Source organism: Hemiscyllium ocellatum, chromosome 8, assembly GCF_020745735.1.
Source record: "Hemiscyllium ocellatum isolate sHemOce1 chromosome 8, sHemOce1.pat.X.cur, whole genome shotgun sequence".
In the NCBI taxonomy this organism is placed as follows: Eukaryota; Metazoa; Chordata; class Chondrichthyes; order Orectolobiformes; family Hemiscylliidae; genus Hemiscyllium; species Hemiscyllium ocellatum.
Genome location: NC_083408.1, coordinates 42,152,814 through 42,175,134, shown reverse-complemented (window position 1 = coordinate 42,175,134; position 22,321 = coordinate 42,152,814). Strand labels below are relative to the sequence as shown.

Genomic DNA, 22,321 nt, shown 5'->3' with positions numbered 1-22,321 from the left:
TTGGTAGGAACACTACTGAGTGAACTGGCAGCTTCTTGATGAAGGAGCAGCACTTCGAAAGCTTGTACTTCCAAATAAACCTATTGGACTATAACCCGGTGTTGTGTGATGTGTAATAGTGTTCTATAGGACATAGATGTTAGATTGGGTCTGCGACAGGTGGTGAAGGAAATAACAAGAGGAACACATTTGCATGACTCTGTCCTCACCTGTTGAACTGTAACAGTTACATCTGTTCAGGATTGTGCAGTTCTTTCGGTGACAAAATCTCATGTTGACATTAAGAGTACCCTCTTTCGGATTGTGTGGTACTAACCCTCCATGTTAAATTGGACAGACTTCAGGCGGATCTGGCAACTCAAAGCCTGGCCATCCACAAGACACTCTGGGCCATCAGCAACAAATCTGTATTTGACCAAATGGCGTAACCCCCACTTCCCCTATTACTAGCAAGTCAAGATATCTATCCTAGGCCAATGAGGAGTGCAGGAGACCATGCCAAGAACAGAGCCAGGCATTTTTTAACAATGAGGTGTCAGCCTGGTGAAGCTACAACACGGGTCTACTGGTGAGCCCAATAGCATATGCTGCATGCGGTGGACAGTGATGAATGAATCCACAACCACAGAATCAAATCTAAGTTCTGCAGTCCTGCCTCATCTGGTTGCGAATGATGGTGGACTATTAAACAACTCAGAGGAGGAAGCCAGAAATATCCCCATCTTCCATGATGACATTAGTGCAAAAGACAAGGCTGAAGAATTTGCAACAGTGTGTCAGAAGTTGTAAGTAGGTGATCCATCTAGACCTGCTTCTGGGATCCCCAGCTTCACAGGTGCCACTCTTCAACCAATTTGGTTCACTCTACACGATAGCAAGAAAAGATTGGAAGCACTGGATACTGAAAAAGCTTTGGGCCCTCACAAGATTCTGGCAACAGTATTGAAGATCTTTGCTCCAAAACTATCTGTGCACTAGCCAAGCTCTTCCAATTCAGCTACAACACTGGCATCTACGGACAATATGGAAACTTGTCCAGCTGTGTCTTATCCATGAAAAGTAAGACAAATCCAATCCAGCCAATTGCTGCCTCATGAATCCACTCTTAATAATCATCAAAGTGATGGAAAGGATTGTCAACAGTGTTATTGAGCAGCACTTGGGAAGAAATAACCTGCTTACTGATGCTCAGTTTGGTTTCTTGTAGGGCTACTGGGCTCTTAACCTCATTACAACTGTTGTCAAAATCTGGACAAAAGAGCTGAATTCCAGAGGGAAGGTGAGAGCAACTGCCATTGACCTCAAGGCCACACTCAACCGAGCATGGTATCAAGGAGACCTTATAAAACTGGAGTCACGGAGAAGAGAATCAATGGAAAAGCTCCAACCTATACAAGTTGCGATCATTGGAGGTCAATCATCTCAGCCCCAGGCTACCTCTGCAGGAGTTCCTCAGGGTAGATATTTTCTAATCAACCTGTTCAGCGATGTTAGTACAAACTTCTAGAGGAGGGTTGTAGGGAAAGCTTGAACCCAGGCTTCCAGACTCAGAATGGGAATAGTACCACTGCACCACAAGGGCCACAGTTCTTCAGAATCAATCATTTTCAACTGCTTTAATGACCTCCCATCTACCTGAAGAAGTGGGAATCTTTGCTGATGATTGCATGTGTTCATCATCATTCTAAGATTCTCAGATACAGAGAAGTCCATATCCATATGCTTCAAGACCTGGACAACACCCAGCCTTGGAATGATAAGGAACATTCAGACTTCAAGAGCCAGACAATGATCATCTCCAACTAGAGAGAATCTAACCACTGCCCCTGATGGTATTACTGTCACTGAGGCTCCCACTGCTAACATGCTGGGAGTTACTGTAGACCCGATCTAGCCATAAAAATATTACAGCTACAAAAGCAGATCAGAGGCTGGTAACAAGTAGCAAGTAACTCACCTCCTGACTCCCCAAAGCCTGTCTACCATCGACAAAGCACAAGTCAGGAGTGCAGCAGAATACTTCCCACTTAACTGGGTGGTTGCAGCTCCAGCAACATGGGCAACACGGTGGCTCTTTAGTCAGCATTACTGCCTCACAATGCCAGCGACACAGATTGAATTCCACCCTTGGGCGCCTGTCTTTGTGGAGTTTGCATATTCTCCCCGTGTCTGTGTGGATTTCCACTGGGTGCTCCCACAGTCCAAAGATGCGCGGGTTAGGTGGATTGGCCATGTTAAAATGTCCATAGTGTCCTGGGGATGTGTTGATTATGTGGATTAGCCATGGGAAATGCAGGATGGGGGTGTGGGGTTGGGTGGGATACTCTTCAGAGGGTTAATGTGACTTGGTGGGTCAAATAGCCTGTTTTCTACACTGTAGGGATTCTATTCTAATGCTCATGAAGCTAGACACTGTTCAGAACAAAGCAACCCACTTGACTATCACCACATCCAACATCTTGTGCATTCACTCCTTTTGATGCACAATGACAGCCATATGAATTATCTACAATATGGACAGCAGTAACTCATCAAGGCCCCTCCAACAGCACCTTCAAAACTCATACCCTCAACTATCTAAAAGAAGAAGCGCAGCAGATTAATGAGAACATCATGACCTACAAGTTCCCCTCTAAACCGCACACCATGCTGACTTGGAACTTGATAGGTTCTGCAGAATTACTGTCTGAAATCACTGTCCCCTATGATACAGTGGAAATCTGGAAATATCAATCTTAATCTATAAGATAAATAATTGAACACAATCCAGCTGTTTTATGAAATGTGGCCCCTGCAATAATACATCATTATTGTTTATCTCTAGCTAAACTTTATTTATACTTTGTGAAGGGCTTGAACCGAGAAATCTCAACATTTTTTTCTTGCATGTTCACTGTTAGGAAGTGAAATACAATATAAAAACAGTTTCTTCTATGCTATCCGTTATGATCTTTGGCTGTCTTCTTAATTTAAATAACGCAGCCAATATGAATTGATGGAAAATTGCTAATATTGGATGTTAAGGAAACAATATCCAGTCTTAAGATCCCAATGATTTGCTGGCCAAATTCATTTGCTTTTCCGTTTGCAGCTCACACTCACGGTGAATTACAAAATATTATTATGCAGTACAACAAGTGATTCAGAATGCAAATAGATTGCTGACATTTATTGCAAGGAGAATGAAATATAAAGATACAGTTGGATTGAGCTTTGACAAGGTCACATCTAGAAAATTGTCTATAGTCTTGCCTTTGTATTTAGAAAGGGTGTTATTGCTTTGGGAGCAGTTCAGAGACAATTGATTCCTGGGATGGGGGTGTTATCATATGAGGGACATTGAAGCTTAGAAGAATGAGAGGTGACCTTATTGAAACATGGGACGCTGAGGTGACTTGACAGGGTGGATGCTGAAAGGATGTCCCCTTTTGTGCCAAGGACTAGATCACAGGGACACAATTTAAAAATGAGTTATCTTGTGATTTTTGAGAAGATTTGCAGCTCAGATTGAGGCTCAGGCCATAAGTTTTGCTCGCAGAGCTGGTAATTTGTTTTCAGCTGTTTTGTCACCACGCATTTAAGATGGACACAAGGAGAACTTATTTTCTTTCGGAGGATTGTGACCCAATGAAACTCTCTTGCCCAGAAAGCAGTGTCATTGTATAATTTCAAGGCAGAGTTGTACAGATTCTTAATGGGTAAATGAGTGAAAGCATACGAGAGAAAGGCAGGAAAGTGGAATTGACGACACAGGTTAGACATCAGGTTTGAAAAGCAAAATGGCCTACCTTGTTCTTAATTCATATGTTTGTATGCATCATGTTTATGTTTGCTATGTTAATTGGATTCCAAATGAGACAGAAACACTTTTCTTAAAAGTATGTTTATTTACAGCAAGCAGATTACATTTATCTGCTTCACACTTACAAACTCAGTGTCCCAGCAGTCTCCCTTTAAAAAGTGTTCGAGGTACTTCATCAAGCAATACTCTTCACTTTGTACCTTAATAATATAATCACATATCATGAGCAAACTGAAACTAAATATAATTCTGTTTTCACATTTTTTTTTACATTTCTCAGAAATTTACTTTGAGGTTACAACAATCCAGATGTACATACAGTCTCAGAAAGAAAGATTGAATTTGCAAGATTCCTTCATGTTCATCAGAAAAATATTCAAGGGGACCCTAAGGCTAACTGTCAAACTTTAACATTTAATGTCAAACACAAGTGTGGACCCGCAGTTTGATGCGAAGACTACCAGCCGATCATACTTTTTCTCACCAAGGTCTGATACTAGAACTGCCTTTATTCTATACCTTGTAGTGTTTCCCTGACAACAGCCATAGCAACCCACTGTCAGTGCAAACAGGTAGGTAAAAACGCTAAAAGCATCACACCCAGCAAGCTTCACTACAAAACGACAATGGAAAACAGACTTGACTTCTGTAGATCAAATATTGCCAAAAGGTTTACACCATGCATATCAAGAACAAATGAGCACATTGAGGAGATAACCATTACATGATGCATTTGCTTATGAAATGATGGAGTCGTTTTAAAAGCATTTGTACCTAGTATGTTGTTGACACTGGTATGGCCACATTTAACCAAACTAATTCATTTGGCTTGACCCTTCAGAGAACATCACCTTCAAGCACAATTGTGTGGAACTAGGATTAGCGTTTGATGGTGGTTTAAAAAACAAACAAACAAACATTTTGTTAGCATGTTTCAGGTCACACCAGACTGCCTATGAACAGAGGGAGACAGAACATTCAGCCCAACCAAGAAAGGTTACACAGTTAATCTCCAAATGAGCAGAGAATCTGTGCCTATGCAGCACCTGTCCATGAGCACAGGACTTCCTAGAGTATTTCATAGTCACTGAAACACAGCTGTACTTAGTAATACAATATGGGGAAACCTAAAATCCAGTTTGAAAACAGTATCTGTTGTGATGAGATTTGGGGATTAAATATTTGCCAGGACATGGAGAGAACGTGTTGCTTTTTCTCGAACGATGCTGTGGGATTTTTCTTACATGAACATGGAATGGCAGACAGAGCCTGAGTTTAACACGTCTACAAAACATCTGTAAGATCATTCACTGATGTAGGGAAGTTGAGAGGTGTTGGTTATTCAGAATATGAAATCAGATTGTGCTGATTAAATTAAAAACATTTCCTGATTTGTATTAGGCTCCATTTCAGTCCGTGAAATGATACAAGAGCACCGATATTCAAGAAACAGAAACAGAAACATCTACTTCAGATCACAATGTAGTCCAAATGTTACACTGAAAATGATCATATTATTAAATACTGGACAAATGGAGGACTTCCTTAAAATGTAAGATACCTAGGTCACCTAGAGGAGTGAGTTAACACTCTTGAGCCTAACAGGATATCAAAGCTGTGTCTTGAAGCTTGGGCTATTAAGTCATGCTCAGAAATCTGGGATTTAATTCAAAACCTTCCTCTTTGTTAGAGGGGAGTTCCTCCTATACAGCAGACATGAAAAGGCAGCCAGAAAAGAAATAAAAACCCTAAAAAGATTATAACTGGCCCAAATCTAAGGATCAACATAAAGTAATATATTTAGGGATGGATCTTACTTTTGTTTAACTAAGTGTCAGTTATACTAGGGTTTTTTAGAAGACTTTTCATTGCAAGGCACAGTAAGAGTATATATATTACCAATATTGTCATGTTAACTACTTATCCCATTCCTATACACCTAGCTCGACTGATTCTTGTATTCTCTTACCATTCGCTGTTTGCATAGAGGTTTCAGCACTGCTGGCATCCCTGGTGCTGGTGCCATCTTTAAAAGGTTGTTGTGTGCATAGACAAGCACTGTTAGTCTGAACCTGCTCTGCATGGTTGCAGACATTTGCCCCAGACTTCACAGGGCTGTGAAAATCGATTTCCCACTTTGCAGGGAGGGGCCTGGAGGCCCTGGTGAATGGAGTAGTGTATAGGAAAATGTGGCATATTATTTGGATTTCTTTTCTCAGGACTATACTATCATCCATCTCTTTGACTCCCTAACTACAGTTCTTTCTTGCACTCTTGCTTGCTCTCTCTCTCTCTCCACCTATCCTCTCACTTCCGTCCACACCCAATTCCACCATCCTCCCCACCCCCGATCTGCTGTCTTCAGCCTAAATGCTACCTTTTCCTAGATACCCTCCATTCTGAAGAAGGGTCACTGAACCCAAAACGTTAACTCTACTTTCTCTGCACAGATGCTGCCAGACCTGCTGAGTTTCTCCAATAGTTTCTTTCAGATTTCCAGCAACCACGGTTCTTTGTTTTTTAACTATGGCAAACTTGCGGGTTTTGGGATATCTGAGCCACACTTTCGCAATGCCTTCCTCAAAGTTGTCCTGATGCCTGTTCAGAACTGGGGGAAGGAGTTCAATTCCCTAGCAATGGCAACAGAAGGCCAATGGATATATGTGGCCCTGGAGGTCGTGGGTGGCTCAAATAAACTTTGTGCTGCAAAAGGGTGACTCACAGCGCCTGAGACCTGGGTTCAATTCCCGACTCAGGCGACTGACTGTGGAGTTTGCACGTTCTCCCCGTGTCTGCGTGGGTTTCCTCCGGGTGCTCCGGTTTCCTCCCACAGTCCAAAGATGTGCGGGTCAGGTGAATTGGCCATGCTAAACTGCCCATTGTGTTAGGTAAGGGGTAAATATAGGGGTATGGGTGGGTTGCGCTTCGGCGGGTCGGTGTGGACTTGTTGGGCCGAAGGGCCTGTTTCCACACTGTAAGTAATCTAATCTAATCTAATCTAATCTAATCTAATCTAATCTAATCTATCTACTGCGCTCCCGTCAAGCTGTGCACTACTGACCACTATGTAAGAAAGCTGGAACTGAAAGATGCTGAAATCCATGGAATAAAAATTGTGAAGGAACATCTTATTCTTAAACAAATCTGACTCTGGTTGCAAGATTGAAATTATAGGCTACACTTCCATGATTGAAGTTCATATTTATTAAATATTTTCTTGAATGTGGGATATGCTTTTCTTTATCTTATGCCCCCATTCCACCCTCCCTCAAAACTGTGGTAGCCAATTACTTGGAAGATTTGAGTATTCTTAGTTAAAATGGTGAATACAGCATTGAAATAATTTGCTCTTTGTTGCCTTCTAAACATATTTCAATTGCAGAATGTGAGAAAATAAGTTGCAAACCGTGTCTTAGTTATCTAATCCAGGTGACACTTGTATCCATTGTTTCCTGACTTTTTCATTTACCACCTTTGTAATCAGCCACACTTGCTGCAGTATAGTATCAAGGGCACAGTACATGTCTGTGCAGACAACACTAAGCTGGGTGGCAATGTGCTGTGAAGAGGTTGCTGAGAGGCTGCAGGGTGACTTGGACAGCCTGGCTGAGTGGGCAAATACTTGGCAAATACAATATAATGTGGATAAATGTGAGGTTATCCACTTTGGTGGCAAAAACAGGAAAGCTGGTTATGATCTGATTGATGGCAATTTTGGAAAAGGCAAGGTGCAACAAGACCTGGGTGTCATGGTGGAACAGCTGCTGAAGGTTGGCATGCAGGTAGAGGAAGTGGTGAGGAAACCTAATGGCACCTTGGTCTCCATAGCGAGAGGATTTGAGTATCGGAGTAAGGATTTCTTGCTGCGGTTATGCAGGGCCTTGGTGAAGCAACACATTCAGTATTGTATGCAGTCTTGGTCTCCTAATCTGAGGAAAGACATTCTTGCTATTGAGGGATCCAGCGAAAGTTCACCAGACTGATTCCTGGGATGGTGGGACTGACATATGAGGAAAGACTGGATCAACTGGGTTTGTACTCACTGGAATTTAGAAGAGTAAGGGGGTGAATCTCATAGAAATATTAAAATCCTGATGGGACTGGGCGGGCTAGATGTGGGAAGAAATTTCCCAATGTTGAGAAAGTCTAAAACTAGGGGTGATAATCTAAGAATAAGGGGTAAGCCATTCAGGACTGAAACTCAGAGAGTTGTGAACTTTTGGAATTTTCTCCCACAGGAAGCTGTTGGGACCAGTTCATTATTTATATTTGAGAGGGAGCTGGGTGTGGCCCTTGCAGTTAAAGGGATCAAGGGGTATGGAGAGAAGTGGAATTGGGATAATGAGATTGCATGATCGTATTGAATGATGGTGTAGGCTTAAAGGGCCGAATGGCCTACATCTGCACCTTTTTTTTATATTTCAATGTTTCTCCACAGGTTTCTTGATGTGTGGTGCTGAGACTGTTATCTTGGAAGATTAGCAGCCTATGCAAAGGTGTATGCCCTAATCCATTCTTTATCCAATGGCTATGCAACGGTGCTTCCAGTAGACACTGGTGAATGGTAACCAGAAATGTGAGGCATTTCTGATTTCCCACTGTAACCCAGAAATACTGAATCCATTTGTAGCACTATCTTAACCCTAACTCTAACCCTAACCCATCACCAGTGCCATATCTTGATATCGTCATATCGTGAAAAAGTTTTCTGTAATGTTGTAAGTTTTTTGCTGTATTTTCAAACTGGCAGAGTTTACCTTCTGGGAAATGTCTCAGCTGTAAGAACAGAAATATGTCTATCATTGTTTCCTTGATATATTGTGGCATTAATAAATCAGATAGTAATTCTCTCACCTACTGTATGAAGCTGACTTTGCATTCACCTGCACAATTCCTAGCAACTTACTTTGCATGGAATTGCATCACCTGTCTGAGTCAGTTCCCAGAAGGATAAGGTTTGAAGATTTAGCTTCCAGCCCAGCAAACCTGTTTCTACAGAAGCCATTCCCTGAGGAGGACGACGTAATGGAAGGCTTGTGTGTGTTGTACACTCACTACATTAGTTTATGTTCGTATTTTCTTCAGGTTTGGTTGAGGGAATTAAGTACCTAAATTGAAGCGAAATGACTATTTGTTATCACAGGAAGAGTCGTAACAGAGTTCAAAAGCAAAACAGCATGAGGCAAGCTGTGGAAGTGACACCTGTCACGTACACCACGAGTGTCATATTTCCCTCTATTCAACCCACAAAACATGCACATCTTTCAATAACAGTCAGAAATGAAGTGAATGTTATGATCAGATGTAAAACTAACAACACCAGAAAAATATCATCCTAATTTGTGATTTGTGTTTTGGAAGAGAAAGGTTCAATGTAAGCTATGTTGGTTCGGCCACAAAAATGTTTCTGTCCCCTCAGGTTTGCTGGGTTTTTTTCGAAGTTCTGTTTTGTTTCTCAATCCTCTAGTGCTCTGCGTTTGCTTATTAAACCTTCTCAGTTGCTCTTTTTAAATTTCATGATGCAAATTATTTCTGTTATATAAGGGAGAATAGGAACCTTTCTAAGTTGTCAGCTCTGGCTCAGTTAGTGCCCTTGAACCACAGGTTCTGAGTTCAGGTTCCAATCCAGAGCTTGAATAGATTCAGTGCAGTACTGAGGGAGTGTTACATTGTCAGTGATGTTACCATTCAGATAAGGTGTTACACCTTCCTGTTCAGATGAATATAGAAGATCCCCATGGCACTACAAAGAAGAATTAACCCTAGAGTCTTGGCTAAAATCCATACTTCATCAACATCACAAAAACAGGTCTATTTCTGTACTGTATGACTTAATGGTCATTATTTACATTGTTAAACATATTCGTTTAAAATTAAATGTTAGTCAAATATAGATGACAGTTTCTGATGCTGAGACAACAGAGATAGCAGTAACAATAATAACTCTCAAACGTACTATGTCAAAAGTACTATGGCATTTTGTTAAGGAGTTTGAGGTCTCACTTGGACAGCCAACAGGAGACTTGCACTGTTTTTTTTAGGGGAAAGCCTGCCAAATCATGAGTCAATCAGGCAATGGTGAAGTCTTCCCTGGAATCAAGACCTCAGGAATGGAACTATCACCTGATTCGCCATCAGCTATTTTGCTTAACAACACCATTGCTTAGGCCATGACTCATCCCAAAAGAATACTCTCCAGAGTCCCAGATTTATAGTGAGTGACCCAGGCTATAGATGCATAATGTTGGTGTTGTTATTTCACACAATGAAGGGAATAATTTGTAGTGCTGCCCTTCCTAATGTCTAGTCCTTCAGTAAAGTGGTCAAATGACTCTTTGTTGTGCACTGAGATGACAAGTGACCTTCATATTTTTTGCTATTAGACAGACTGTGACAGATTCAGCTGCAACTAGATATTTTTTAAACCAACCTGTTCCCAGAGATGTTATGATACCCCTTTGGAGAAGGTAAAACTTGAATCCAGGCTCCTACCTCAGAGGTAGGAGTATTACTACTCAACCTCAAGAATCCTGTTCTCAGTTGCAAATGAGTTCATGATGAGATGAGCCTCTTAAACAATCATTGATTGACCACGTAAGAACCTTAGTTGGCAGTGGGACAAGATGGTCAACCCTAGGTGAAGGTGAAGTTGGGAAAGGGGCAAGTTTCAGGTACACCGTCCCACTGAATCAGTTACATTCCACTCAGCCAAGTACATCATCAAAGAAAGCAGAAGATTCTGCCCCACCATGGACTTGAGATTTATTCCGAGAAAATAATTGACATGCCATGGCTCCAAGCAGCTATCACAGTACATTTGATTCTGCTTTTATGTGTTTCCTCAATGCAAATTGGCTTTAACAGGATTGAAGATTGTAGACCATTATTTATAGAACAAGAACTGTCCTGACAGGTATTGGCTATAACATGATTCTGGCTCCATTAGTTTAAATGGTGTTGCTATTGCGCAATTTCTTATAACACGAGATCGAACACGAAAGATCGAACAACAACTAACTGTATATTGTGACTGAGAAACCTTGGACAGATGCACTCCCACCGATTCTTATTGATATTAGCAAAAACCAAACGAAAAAGGATGCCTTCACCAAGTCTTCAGTAGAAGATAGGCTCAGTCCTGACGAACAGTAGTAGGTTTATTACATATTATTTAATAGCTCCTTACATGACATGATAGTCTCTTGTGAGACTTTAGACACTGCTTAAGAGTCAGTCAACATTACTGTTGGCTACCTTGACTTAGCACAAGAAACAAAAACTTGGAGACACTCTGCAAAATACTGGTTAGCTCCTTCCAGGATCAGTCTTTACAGATATTTTCTAAGCAACTTTTCAGAGATGTTATCACACACCTCTGGGGCAGGTACACCTTGAGCCTTGGCCTCCTGGCTCAGAGATAGGATAAAGTCTTTATATCCTGATGCGTGGAACTTACCTTATGATATACAAATTGGCTATGCATTAGAACCCAGGATAGTTCTGAAATATAGAAAGGAATTTTTTGCTATTGAAGGCTCTATTTTTCTGATTTTCAGGCGTTCCTCAATTTTGATTTTCAAGGGCTCTGAAAGAACTGGGCGGAGGCCTATATCCCATTACCAAGTCACCCTTTATTTACATATGCATAGTATATGGGCTCCGAACAGCCATCTCAGAGCGAGTCCCTAATATGAGGAGCCTCTGAATCTCCTGTCAGCTCGGGCTCCCGGATTGGCCCAGGTTAGCAGACCAATCAGGGATCTCATAGTCAATGATATCCACCTAGCCCTCATTCCAACCAACTATAGGTCTCCTTTCTCATTCGAATAAACTACATTGTTGGATGATGCTGTTGTGTAGTCAAATTAATTTCTGAGTTTGTGTTCATATATGGGATATTTTAGCACACAGAAGCAGAATGGGAAAATCTAATTAACAATTTCCTCAATAATCATCACCACTCCAATCTAAAGCTACAAGACACAATGTAAGCATTAACTTCAAGACATAAATGTTGGTACGTTATGGAAGACATATGTTGGCAACAACTGTTTTTCTAAAACTCCTTGACACAGTTGTACACTCACAAAGCCATTACCATAAGCATGTTTTCCATGGACCGATGAGGTCACAGACAAACAGGTCTCATATGTGGGATATCTTGGGATGAATAACACACAAATGCTAATCTTTATAAAATAATTTGGTTCAGTATTCAATTATCTGATTAACAGTGCTCATTACAAATAATGTTAATACTGTTCCTTCATTGACAGGTTTGAAAGTGCTTTCTCCTCCTTAGCGACTCCTTTCATTCCCCTGGTATGTCTCCCCAACACTTACTGTGCCTTTCTTTGCAATTCCCCCAGCCCACTTTGCAGTGTCCCTGTTGCTTTTACAGTTTCTCCTCCCTGTGCCGCCTTTCTCCCATTTTTGCTGTGCCCTGCTTTGCAGTCTCTCCTTGCTTTGCAATCCTTCCCCATTTTTCCGATCCTTGCCCCTTTTTGCTGCCCCTCCTCCCTGTAAGTTTGACTACTTTTGGGTGCCCTCTACTCCCGTGCCTTTTGAGCCTTGGTTGAATCTGTGGGATTCAACAGGAGCAGCTACAGGAAACAATAATGCAGCGATGAGAACCATTTAACATTTGCCAAAACATTCTAGAATTCCTCCTTTACTTGTTCCATGCTATTTGCACTGGACATTAGTCATGGGAGGGATTTTGCTCAATGCATCCTCCCTTGACATAAAAACACTAATAAAATAATACAAATGGAAAAGTGTTTTGATAAAGCCAGTATAGAGGCAACATGGTTCCAGGAATTCTTTTAGCCCTGACTCTGTACCTATCAGAATTAATAATACTATTTATTACTCTCTTAAGAGATGGGGTTGGTTGAGTGTTTTGTGAGTAAATGAGAAGATCAATATGTCAATTGAAAGTGCTACCTGATGGAAGACTTATTTCTAGGTGATACAGAAGTCTAACATTGGGTTCCAAAGTAATGATTGTAACAAAATGTTGAAAGCTAAAGTGCTGTGAATAATTTATATATTATCTGCTAATTGCTAACAGATAAACACGGCATCGTTCATCCTTTCCCATAATTACGCCCAGAAAATCCAAAGCAGGCAGCTGTTAAATTCATCACATGTCACAGATGCCAAATTCTGATTCTTTCCAAGTAAATAATTTTGTCATTGCAAATCAACAGCTGTGTCATCTCAAGGTATTACCTCCACCTTCCCAGGGGACATATGATGAGACTGTGAGGCTAAGATGTGGATCGCGTTTCACCCACTCTGTGCTGTTTCCAATATTACTGGTTGGGAACCAGAATGATGGGAAGGCAGTGAAAATATGCTTTGAACTCCATCTGAAAAGAAAGATATCGACAATACATTCGTAAGATTTTCTTCCCTATTAGCTGAGGTACCAGAATGTGTAGTGTATCCCTTTGTTTACTTATTTTGTTTTCATTGTGAACTGCTACAATCACAGGAAGAGCTATGTTATTAGCGACAAAAGCAGGGGCATTGTGACTTGCTATAATTTCAGCAGTGGCATGCCGATGTAACTGATCACGAGTCTTCAGAGCTTCCATTGAAAACACCGAAACTAAAATCTGCTGCTCAGGATACTTGATTATGAGCAGTTATTTCTTTCTTGCCACTCTGGAATCTATCCCAATGTAAATAGAGGTTTGTTCCTCAAAATAAATGGGGTTAATGAGGGCTTGTAATTAAAATATTAAGCATGGCTGATAATCAGATTAGTCATAGAGTCACAGAGATGTGACTTCGGTCCAACTTGTCCTTGCTGACCAGATATCCCAACCCAATCTAGTCCCACGTGCCAGCATCCTGCCCACATTCCTCTAAACCCTTCCTATTCATATACCCCTCCAGATGCCTTTTAAATACTTCAATTGTACCAGCCTCCACCATTTCCTCTGGCAGCTCTCTCCATACACATACCACCCTCTGTGTGAAATGACAGAGGTAACTAGGAGGATGAATTCATAGAATATATTGAGGACAGCTTCGAAGAATAATACGTTGTGAATCCACCTCAGATTTTGTGCATGTGTAATTTATCAAACTTGCCCCTTTATGTTAGAGTAAAGGATCACCTAGGAAACAGTGACCATAACATGGTAGATTTTAGCATTCAGTTTGGGAGTGAGGAACTCAAGATGGAAACAACTGTGCTAAGCTTACCTAAGAGTCATTATAAAGGAATAAGGACAGTGTTAGCTGAAATGAGCTGGAAAAGGAGTTTAGCTGCAAAGACAGCTGAGGAACAATGGCAGACATTTAAGAAAATAGTTCATTGCTCGCAGCAAATATATATCCCAGTGAGAAAGAAGGATTCTGGGTGGGAGAAAAGCCAACCATGTTTAACCAGGGAAGTTAAGAATGACACCGCATTGTAATTTAAAAAAGCCATACAATGTGGCAAAGATTAGTGGTGTACCAGAGAATTGGGAACATTTTAAAAGACTACAGAAAAAATTATGAAAAGGGAGAAAATAAATTTTGAGGGCAAAATTGCAAGGAATATTAAGACAGACAACAAGAACTTATTTAAATGTATAAAAAACAGGTAGGGAAAGGTCAAAATGAACATAGACTCCTTAGAGAAGGGGGCTGGAGAAATAATAATGGGGAGCCAGAAAATGGCAGAGGAGTCAAATAAATACTTTTGATCAGTCTTCACAGAAGACATAATAGTGTTCCAAAATATTAAGGAATCAAGAGACAAAAGGAGGAGCAGAAATAAACACAATAAATAAACACTGACCTTATTCTTTTATAATGACTCTTAGGTAAGCTTAGCACAGTTGTTTCCATCTTGAGCTCCTCACTCCCAAAGTTCAAGACAAACTATTGCTAGGAAGTTAAACATTTTTGAAATGGAAAAAGACAGCAGATACTAACAGGACAGAGGGATGTAGGAGTCGTCATGTCTACATCAAAAAAAGCAAGTGTAAAGGTTCAGCAGGTTACAGGATAGGTAAATAGAAATTGGCCTTTATTTCAAAGGGAATGGAATATGAAAGTATGGAAATCTTGCTAAAACTGTACAAAGCACGAGTCAGATCACAGCAGGAATGCTGTATACGGTTTTGGGCCCATCGTCCATGGGAGGATAAAATGGTATTAGAGGCAGTCCAGACAAGGCTGAGACTGTCTTACGAGGCAAGGTTGAGTAGATTAGATCCATACTCATTGGAGTTTAGAAGAATGAGAAGTAACCTAACTGAAACATACAAGACTCTTTGGGTTGTTTCCCCTTGTGAATACCTTTCTTTCAGAGGGTATTGAATCTGTGGAATCCTTTACTGCAGAGGACTGTAGAAGCTGGGTCATGAAGTATACTCCAGGCTGAGATAGATTTTTAGCCAGTAAGGGATTCTAGGGAATGGGTAAAAGGCAGGAAAGTAGAGTTAAGGATTATCAGGTCAACCATGATCTCATTGAAAGGCAGAACAGACTCAGTGGGCTAAATGGCTGCCGACTGCTCCGACATCTTATGATCCTCCACAGAACTGGCCTCCAAGTTTACCTTTTGCTTTCCATGCTTCAAGTTGTTGTAATTGGCTATTGCAACGTGAAAAACACAGTTGTTACTTTGAAATCAGTGACAGCATGAATAAATGCTCAGATCAGTTGATTGACCCCTGACACAACTGAAAAACAGAATGCTGCATAGGCTGGAAATCTGAAATCAAAACAGAAGGTACTAGAAGGACCCAGCAGACCAAGAAACATCTGTTGAATGGACAAACAGAGTTGAGTTTCAAATCGAGTGACCTTTCAGCATTTGTTTTAAGGTGTTGATTAAAGACTAAATGGAGAGAAATTGCGCTCAGTTCGTGCTGCTTCTGCACTGCAGTAGGTTGCGTGGATGATGCATTAAGCTCCAATCTTTCTCACTCGGCAGTGATGATGTTGCCACTGAACCAAGGTCTGACACCTAATAGGAAGGAAATGAATAGAATTACTTAAAATGTTTCGCACAATGAATTCATTTTGAAACACAATGATAGCGATGTTTGCAAACATTGAGCCATCTCACTTGGTACGAGAGAAGGAGGTCCTGATAAGGCATGTTATTAAATACGTGTATAATTATCATTCAAATCAGCTTGTTTTTTTCATCTCTCATCTACACGGTAATCATTTCAGTTTTTGAGAGAAAGAGGTACTTGCATTAATATAGCGCTTCCAACAATTGTGGCAACTCCCCACACAGCTTTGTTTTAGTAATGTAGGAAATGAGGAAGTGCCATTGTCAATGACACAGTTCACTGATGCTTGGATTAAGCCAGTAGGACAATAGCTGAGTGGAATTTGTCTTAGTCTTTATAGGCATTGATAAAATACTTTGTGAGGTTGATGTACTGTAATTTTTGTTTCTATGATTTTGGTAAAAATGTTCCAGTTAGCCAACCACTGGCCTGAACTACTTGGGTTACATCAGTGGTGCACATTCAGGATTTCATCATTGCCCTCCCACCTCCCCCACCTCAACTCTGCCAACCAGTGCTAATCTTCTGCATTTGGAGGTATGGGAGAGTGTGTGAACAGGGGGGTAAGGATAGGTTGGAGATCAGCGGCTATGAGCTCTACAGCGTGATAGCCAACTTGCAATGCTCCCGCATCTAAATAGGCAAATGGACGAGACTCAGGAGGGCAGCCTTCAACTATTGAGCTTGACAATAGTGAGGGAGAGAAACAGCAAGCTCCATTGATTAAAAGAGTGCTGAAGGAGATCCATGTCGTCCAGTTAAAAGTTTGGAATGATTGTGAATGCTTTGTAATTTCCCTCCCATTAAACAAGAGCAAATTTGCCAAACGTGGATCTGCTAGAAATAACTGAAGCACTTGGCAAATATTGGCTTGGATTTTCTGATGGCCAGGTTTTTGTTTCAGTAGTGTAGTTGGGAGTTGGGCAGGAGGGCCCTATGGCATAATAAACTTGACAGGAATTGCACAGGAAATGCTGAGTAGTGCATCTGAGCTTGGAATCCTCCAAAAGTATCCATTTAAATCACAGAATATGGGTGTTCTGCTGCAGTTAAGTAAATAATGACTCAGAAAATGTGAGAATATTAAAAACCTACTCTGCCTGAGGAATTATTTAACTAACCCCAAACCCCCACCAACGTTTAGAATCCCTACTGTGTGGAAACAGGCCATTCAGCCCAATGAGTCCACACCAACCCTTCACAGAGCATCCCTGCTGGACCCACCCCATCCGTGTTACCCTACATTTCCCATGTCTAACCCACCTAGTCTGCACATCCCTGGATACTATGGGAAATTTCCCGAGGCCAATCCACCTAATATGCACATTTTCAGAATGTGAGAGGAAACCCACACAGACACGGGGAGAAAGTGCAAACTCCACACAGACAGTCATCCAAGGCTGAAATTGATCCCAGGTCCCTCACAGCGGTGAGGCAGCAGTGCAACCACTGATCATGAAACACCGTACACACCCACACCTTGACTCAACACCCTCTGGGACTAACATGCCCCTCTACCTTCCAGAAGCTGGACCCAACATCCTCTTTCTGCTTTTCCCATTCCAGCCACAGACCAAACATTCCTTTGCTGTTGCCATCCCAGATGTTCTGTTTCCCATCCTGGATCTGACACATGCCATGCTCACAATAGACCCAATATCACTTGCCCATTCCAACCTATCCTAACCAATCTATTATTTACCTGGCCTCTTTGCCACCTTGACTCTGGCCCCTTGCTTATCTGCTTTCCTTCTCGCTACCCACCTGGTTCTAAACACCCTAACTAGCTGGCAACTTCCTCAACTGGCACCCAATATACCTGGATCCTTACCCCTATCCACCTGGTGTATTTGCCCAAACCCTCCAGGTGCTCTAACCTCACACAAAGGAGCGGTCAAGTGGCTGTCTGTGTTGCTGAATCTTTAAACCACAGAATAGTGCAGCAGATTGCTGTGAAAAGGGTGTGTGCTCTTATCCTGCATTACCAGCGACCAGTCACATTGAAAGTACAACTCCATATTTTTGAAGGAGCCCTGACTGAACTCTCCTGTTAGAAACATGGAGATCTTTCTTAATGTAAAAATGAACAGAGGGAGCTGAGAGGTAATCTGCATTTAATTGCCACTCCTTGGGAAATGTGTAAAACTGTAGTCAAACTGGACAAATTTAATCAACAATGCAGCCTTGAAATGTGTGACATTTCCATCCAGTCAGTTTCAGCTAAGTACATCTGAATCTTCTTCTTAATTGCATTTAATTGAACTCTGGTTGTTCACCATTTTGTATGTAATTGTGCACAGAGAAGTTCATGACCCTGCATGCTGTAGCAATGAATTGAATCACCGGCAAGTGAATTAATAGCTTCAGGTTGGCAATCTCTGCTGTGTTGTGTCTACAAAGCTGAAGTGTGCACTGCAAAACCTTCACCAAACAGTTGGCTGAACAGAGTTAGTGAAGACAGATCGCTTCATATTGTTTAGTGCATGTGTCTAATGTATCTCGAATTAAGTAAAAATCTGATGGTTCAAGATGGTCGAGGTTTTAGGTTTGATAGTAGTTGTTAAGTGGCTCCACCAAGTCTGATCCCTAAACAAAACGGGAATCAGATTGTAATTCTGATCTCTCATCTCAAAAGATGAAATCAGAATTTTTTTTTTTAAAAATCCGTATCAAAGCTATGTCCTACTTCCTGTCAAAAGCAGTTTGTTTTGCCAAATCTGTCATCCATCAAGTTCTTCAGGATGAAACCATGTTTGTTGGAAAATTATGGAAAGGACGAGTCAGAGGTTAGAAGATATTTTAATCCCAAGACACAAGTGAACATGTGATTTAGATCTTGCAGTAATGTTTTCAGAAGTATAGTTTTCAGAAACAATAGTATGAATGGGGAAAGGGATCGCATGAGAGTCAAGCTTTGGAAATAACCCATCCACTGGATTTGAAACTAAATAATTTTATCAACTTAATTATTCTGAACCTGCTTGATGCATTGTCACTTCGATCACTTCCCCTGGTACCAGAGGGATAAAACCTGCTACAGAAGTGAATTAGACTGAGCCTGCAGTACTGTCCTTGCTTTAATATTAAATCAGGCAGCTTGTGTTCAACAAGAATCAAGTTATGACTTTTGATAAGCACATCTCCAGTTCTAAAATCTTGCACTGATAAGGGTCCATTTGAGTTATAGCTTTTATGCAAATTTATTTCAGGGAAAACTATGGTTGACAGCAGAATTGATGGACACAGCTTTGGTGCTTATCTAGTCAGTGTATCTGGTAATAAAATATTCATGTTTTCTGAACAGATGCAGAGCTCCTGGGACGTGAGCCTCAGTGCAGTGGCTGCCTTCAGGAAATGTTCACTTCATCTCTCTAGGAAACGTGTTACTTGCAATGGTTTGTTTGCCATCTCAATGGAGCCGACCATTCTCTAATAATTGCTTTGACGGTTATGATTATGTGAGCACTTGCCGTGCCCAGAATGTTTGCCTTTATAAACTGCTCCGATAAACTGTTTTTTTTTGTTAACAAGATCGCAACCTGCAGAATTTCAATGTAAATTTTTGTAAAAATATGTTTCTCAAATAGAAGCAATGTCATTAAGGGATGCCTGTGCAAAGGGAACAAAATCCCTTCCATCTGTTTTGGTACTCGTTTCCTCTGCTTTTCCATAATCTTAGCACGGCACACCCTCTGAACCTTCTAGACTTCCTCCATTTCCCTGCCTCAGTCATCTTCAAGTGGAATTGTCAATTTGATATCAGTTGAACTAACTCTGTGGTGGCCTTCTAGAAACATCAGTTGATTTGTATTTCTTTGTAAATAAAGCTGTAGTGATTGTAACAAGGTCAGCCAGATGGACAATATAGAATATGGGTTTCCTGACTGGGGCTGTTAATCTTGTCCAGTCAGAGGGCCCTGGCTGACAGATACAAACAGGAGAGTCAGGGGTTCTGCTTACCGGGTCAGTGGGGTCTGTGCTGGCTGGATCAGTATCATGTACTACACACATGTAAATAAAGGTGATCTGGTGACGGGATACTGGCCTTCATGGAGTTACTTCAAAAGTGTATTGTCGACTAACAGATTTTAATTTCCTTAGGATCCAATAAAGAAAAAAAATTGAAGTGTTGTAATGAATATGATGTGGCATCATTCTCATCCTGTTTTTCGTGAATATCAGCCCATAATACAAAATGGCAAATGACTTGGCTTTTGATAACCTTAAAGACCATTAAGATACAGGAACTGAAAATAAATCTTTCTGATGTTTCGGTGGGGCTTGAAAAAAAGACAGGTTATAGCTGTATTCCAGAGATGAGATGCAGACTTTAAGAAAAGTAAATGGTCCAGGGAATGTATAAAGTACAAGGTAAAATTATTGCAATCTTTCATCTGCACATTAAACTTTTAAAATTTAGAGTTTAAAAATGTTTTTAAAATGAAATGCTGTGGTGATCAGGCTGTGCAGGGAAGGGTTGGAATAGAGAAACTCCCATCAGGAAAGGCTGGTAGAGAATCAGAGAGCTGTATTCTAGAGATGAGATGCAGGCTTTAAGAAAAGTAAATGGTCCAGAGAATGTATAAGCACAACAAGGCTATAGCAATATCAAGATCTTGCATTCAAATCAATGAAAACGTTGACATTGGTACCTTGATGTTATCTTCTGTTTGTTCCTGGCACCACTTCAAAATCATTCAGTTCTTGTCTCATTCACAGGAGTCGACTTCAAAATGAAGACAATAGATGTTGATGGAATCAAGGTGCGAATACAGATTTGGTAAGTTCACAAGGATTAACCAGAACTGAGTACAGATCGTTCTGCTATAACATACGTTTCATTAACATAAATTCGCTGTAATGCGATTGATGAATTAGGGACACTGATTCTCAAGTGCTAGCTTTGAAAATGTGTGTTGGCTATAACAGTGCCAACACCTTTAGCGCTGTTTCTAAAGCAGAGTTGTACAAGAACGCAACCATTGCGTTATAGAAGAGCTATTATGTTTACAGTTAGTTGATGTAATGGAGTTTTAAGGACTTAAAAGGAATTTAAGTGCATGAAAACTTTCCATAAAATGTTTTTCTTTTGTATTTTCAAGAAAATGCATTTTATGCAAGCATAATTTTATGCAAGATAAATGTAAGAATACTTGGATATGTCGGTGAGTTTGTACTGTAAGAAGCTGAGGCAGCCAGATCAGAAGAATGTGCTGACTTGGCTGATTCTAGACTTGTGTGGCAGCAATGGCAATACTGGTGACCTCAGCACCTTTGGGTTAAGGAGGAGAAATTCAGATTCTCTCTTTATCTCTGTAAAGTAAAGTTGGTTGCAGCAACAGCTATGAAGACATTGCATGAGGACAGGATTTGTCAGATTTTAATTCTGATGTCTTATCTCATCAGAACATATTTTTAAAAATCAGTATGCAGTGTGATCCTTCAAAGTGATGTTTTACCTTGCTTCCTGTCAAATGCAGATTATTTTGCTAAATCTGTCATCAGCTAAATTCTTCAGAATGAAAAAATGTGGTTGAAAAATTACAGTAAGGGTGAGTCAGAGGCTAGAAGATCCCTAGACATAAATGAACTTGTGATCTAGATCTTGCAGTAATATTTATAGTCTGCAGGATTAGGTTTGGCTGTGATATCCTACATGATCAAATAGCTGATTAGTACTTACCTTTGAGGGTCATCTGAATAATGGCAGGTTGGCATTCAGCACTAGTTTGCACCCAGCACCCACCAATTTAGGGTGGGGTGGGTGTGGTGGTGGAAGGATAAAATGGACAAGAGGAACAGTACATTCCTGTAAGTTTCTATGATTTAACAGATGTGGGGCACCATTGGATTAAGTATGACTTGACTGATTTTTCAAAGAGCTGACACAAGCGCAAGAGGTTAAATGGCCTCCTTCAGCACCAAGAGATTCTTCATTTCTCCTTCTGCTTATCCTTCCAAACGTTCAAACCAAGATGATTGGAATATCTTCATACGTACTGTGTAGGGACTACAGAATGGTACTGTACAATTCATGGTTTCTTCAGATCGCACAAGGTTGCTTCATTGTTGAAGGCCTGTTTGTGTCCACCTTTACTGAGGAAAGGAGAAAGAAAATTGGCTGCAGAATTAGTTAAAACCACTGAGCATAATTTATTTGTTTGAGAATCCAACTGGATCATGCCATAGTGCTTGGGACAGCACTTCTGTATTTGACAGTGGAACGTAATAGCAGTCAGCTTTTTAAAATTCCTGTTTAAATGGGGAATTACAAGGGAAGGGGGTCACCAAAGGAAAAAGAAAATCAGGAAAACTGTTAGCGCTTCTGTAGGAAGAAACTGGCTGAAAATGACTAATGAGCGGGAGATAATTTCGGATCGAAATCAAATGTGTGATCTCGCAATGTTATTCATTTTTCTCTTACATTTGGGAACTGGACAGGTCACACTAGTAGTGAATGCTACTGCTCCAGTTTATGCTCATTGCT

At 40.8% G+C, this 22,321-nt stretch overlaps 1 protein-coding gene across 1 annotated transcript in view; it reads left to right on the top strand.

Moving 5' to 3' along the window:
• The window catches only part of rab15 (RAB15, member RAS oncogene family), a 151,707-nt gene that overhangs the window by 96,617 nt on the left and 32,769 nt on the right, over positions 1-22,321 (top strand). The window contains exon 2 of the mRNA XM_060828356.1: positions 20,554-20,614. Coding sequence (XP_060684339.1) covers positions 20,554-20,614 — 61 coding nt within the window. The remainder of the gene's footprint in view (positions 1-20,553; positions 20,615-22,321) is intronic.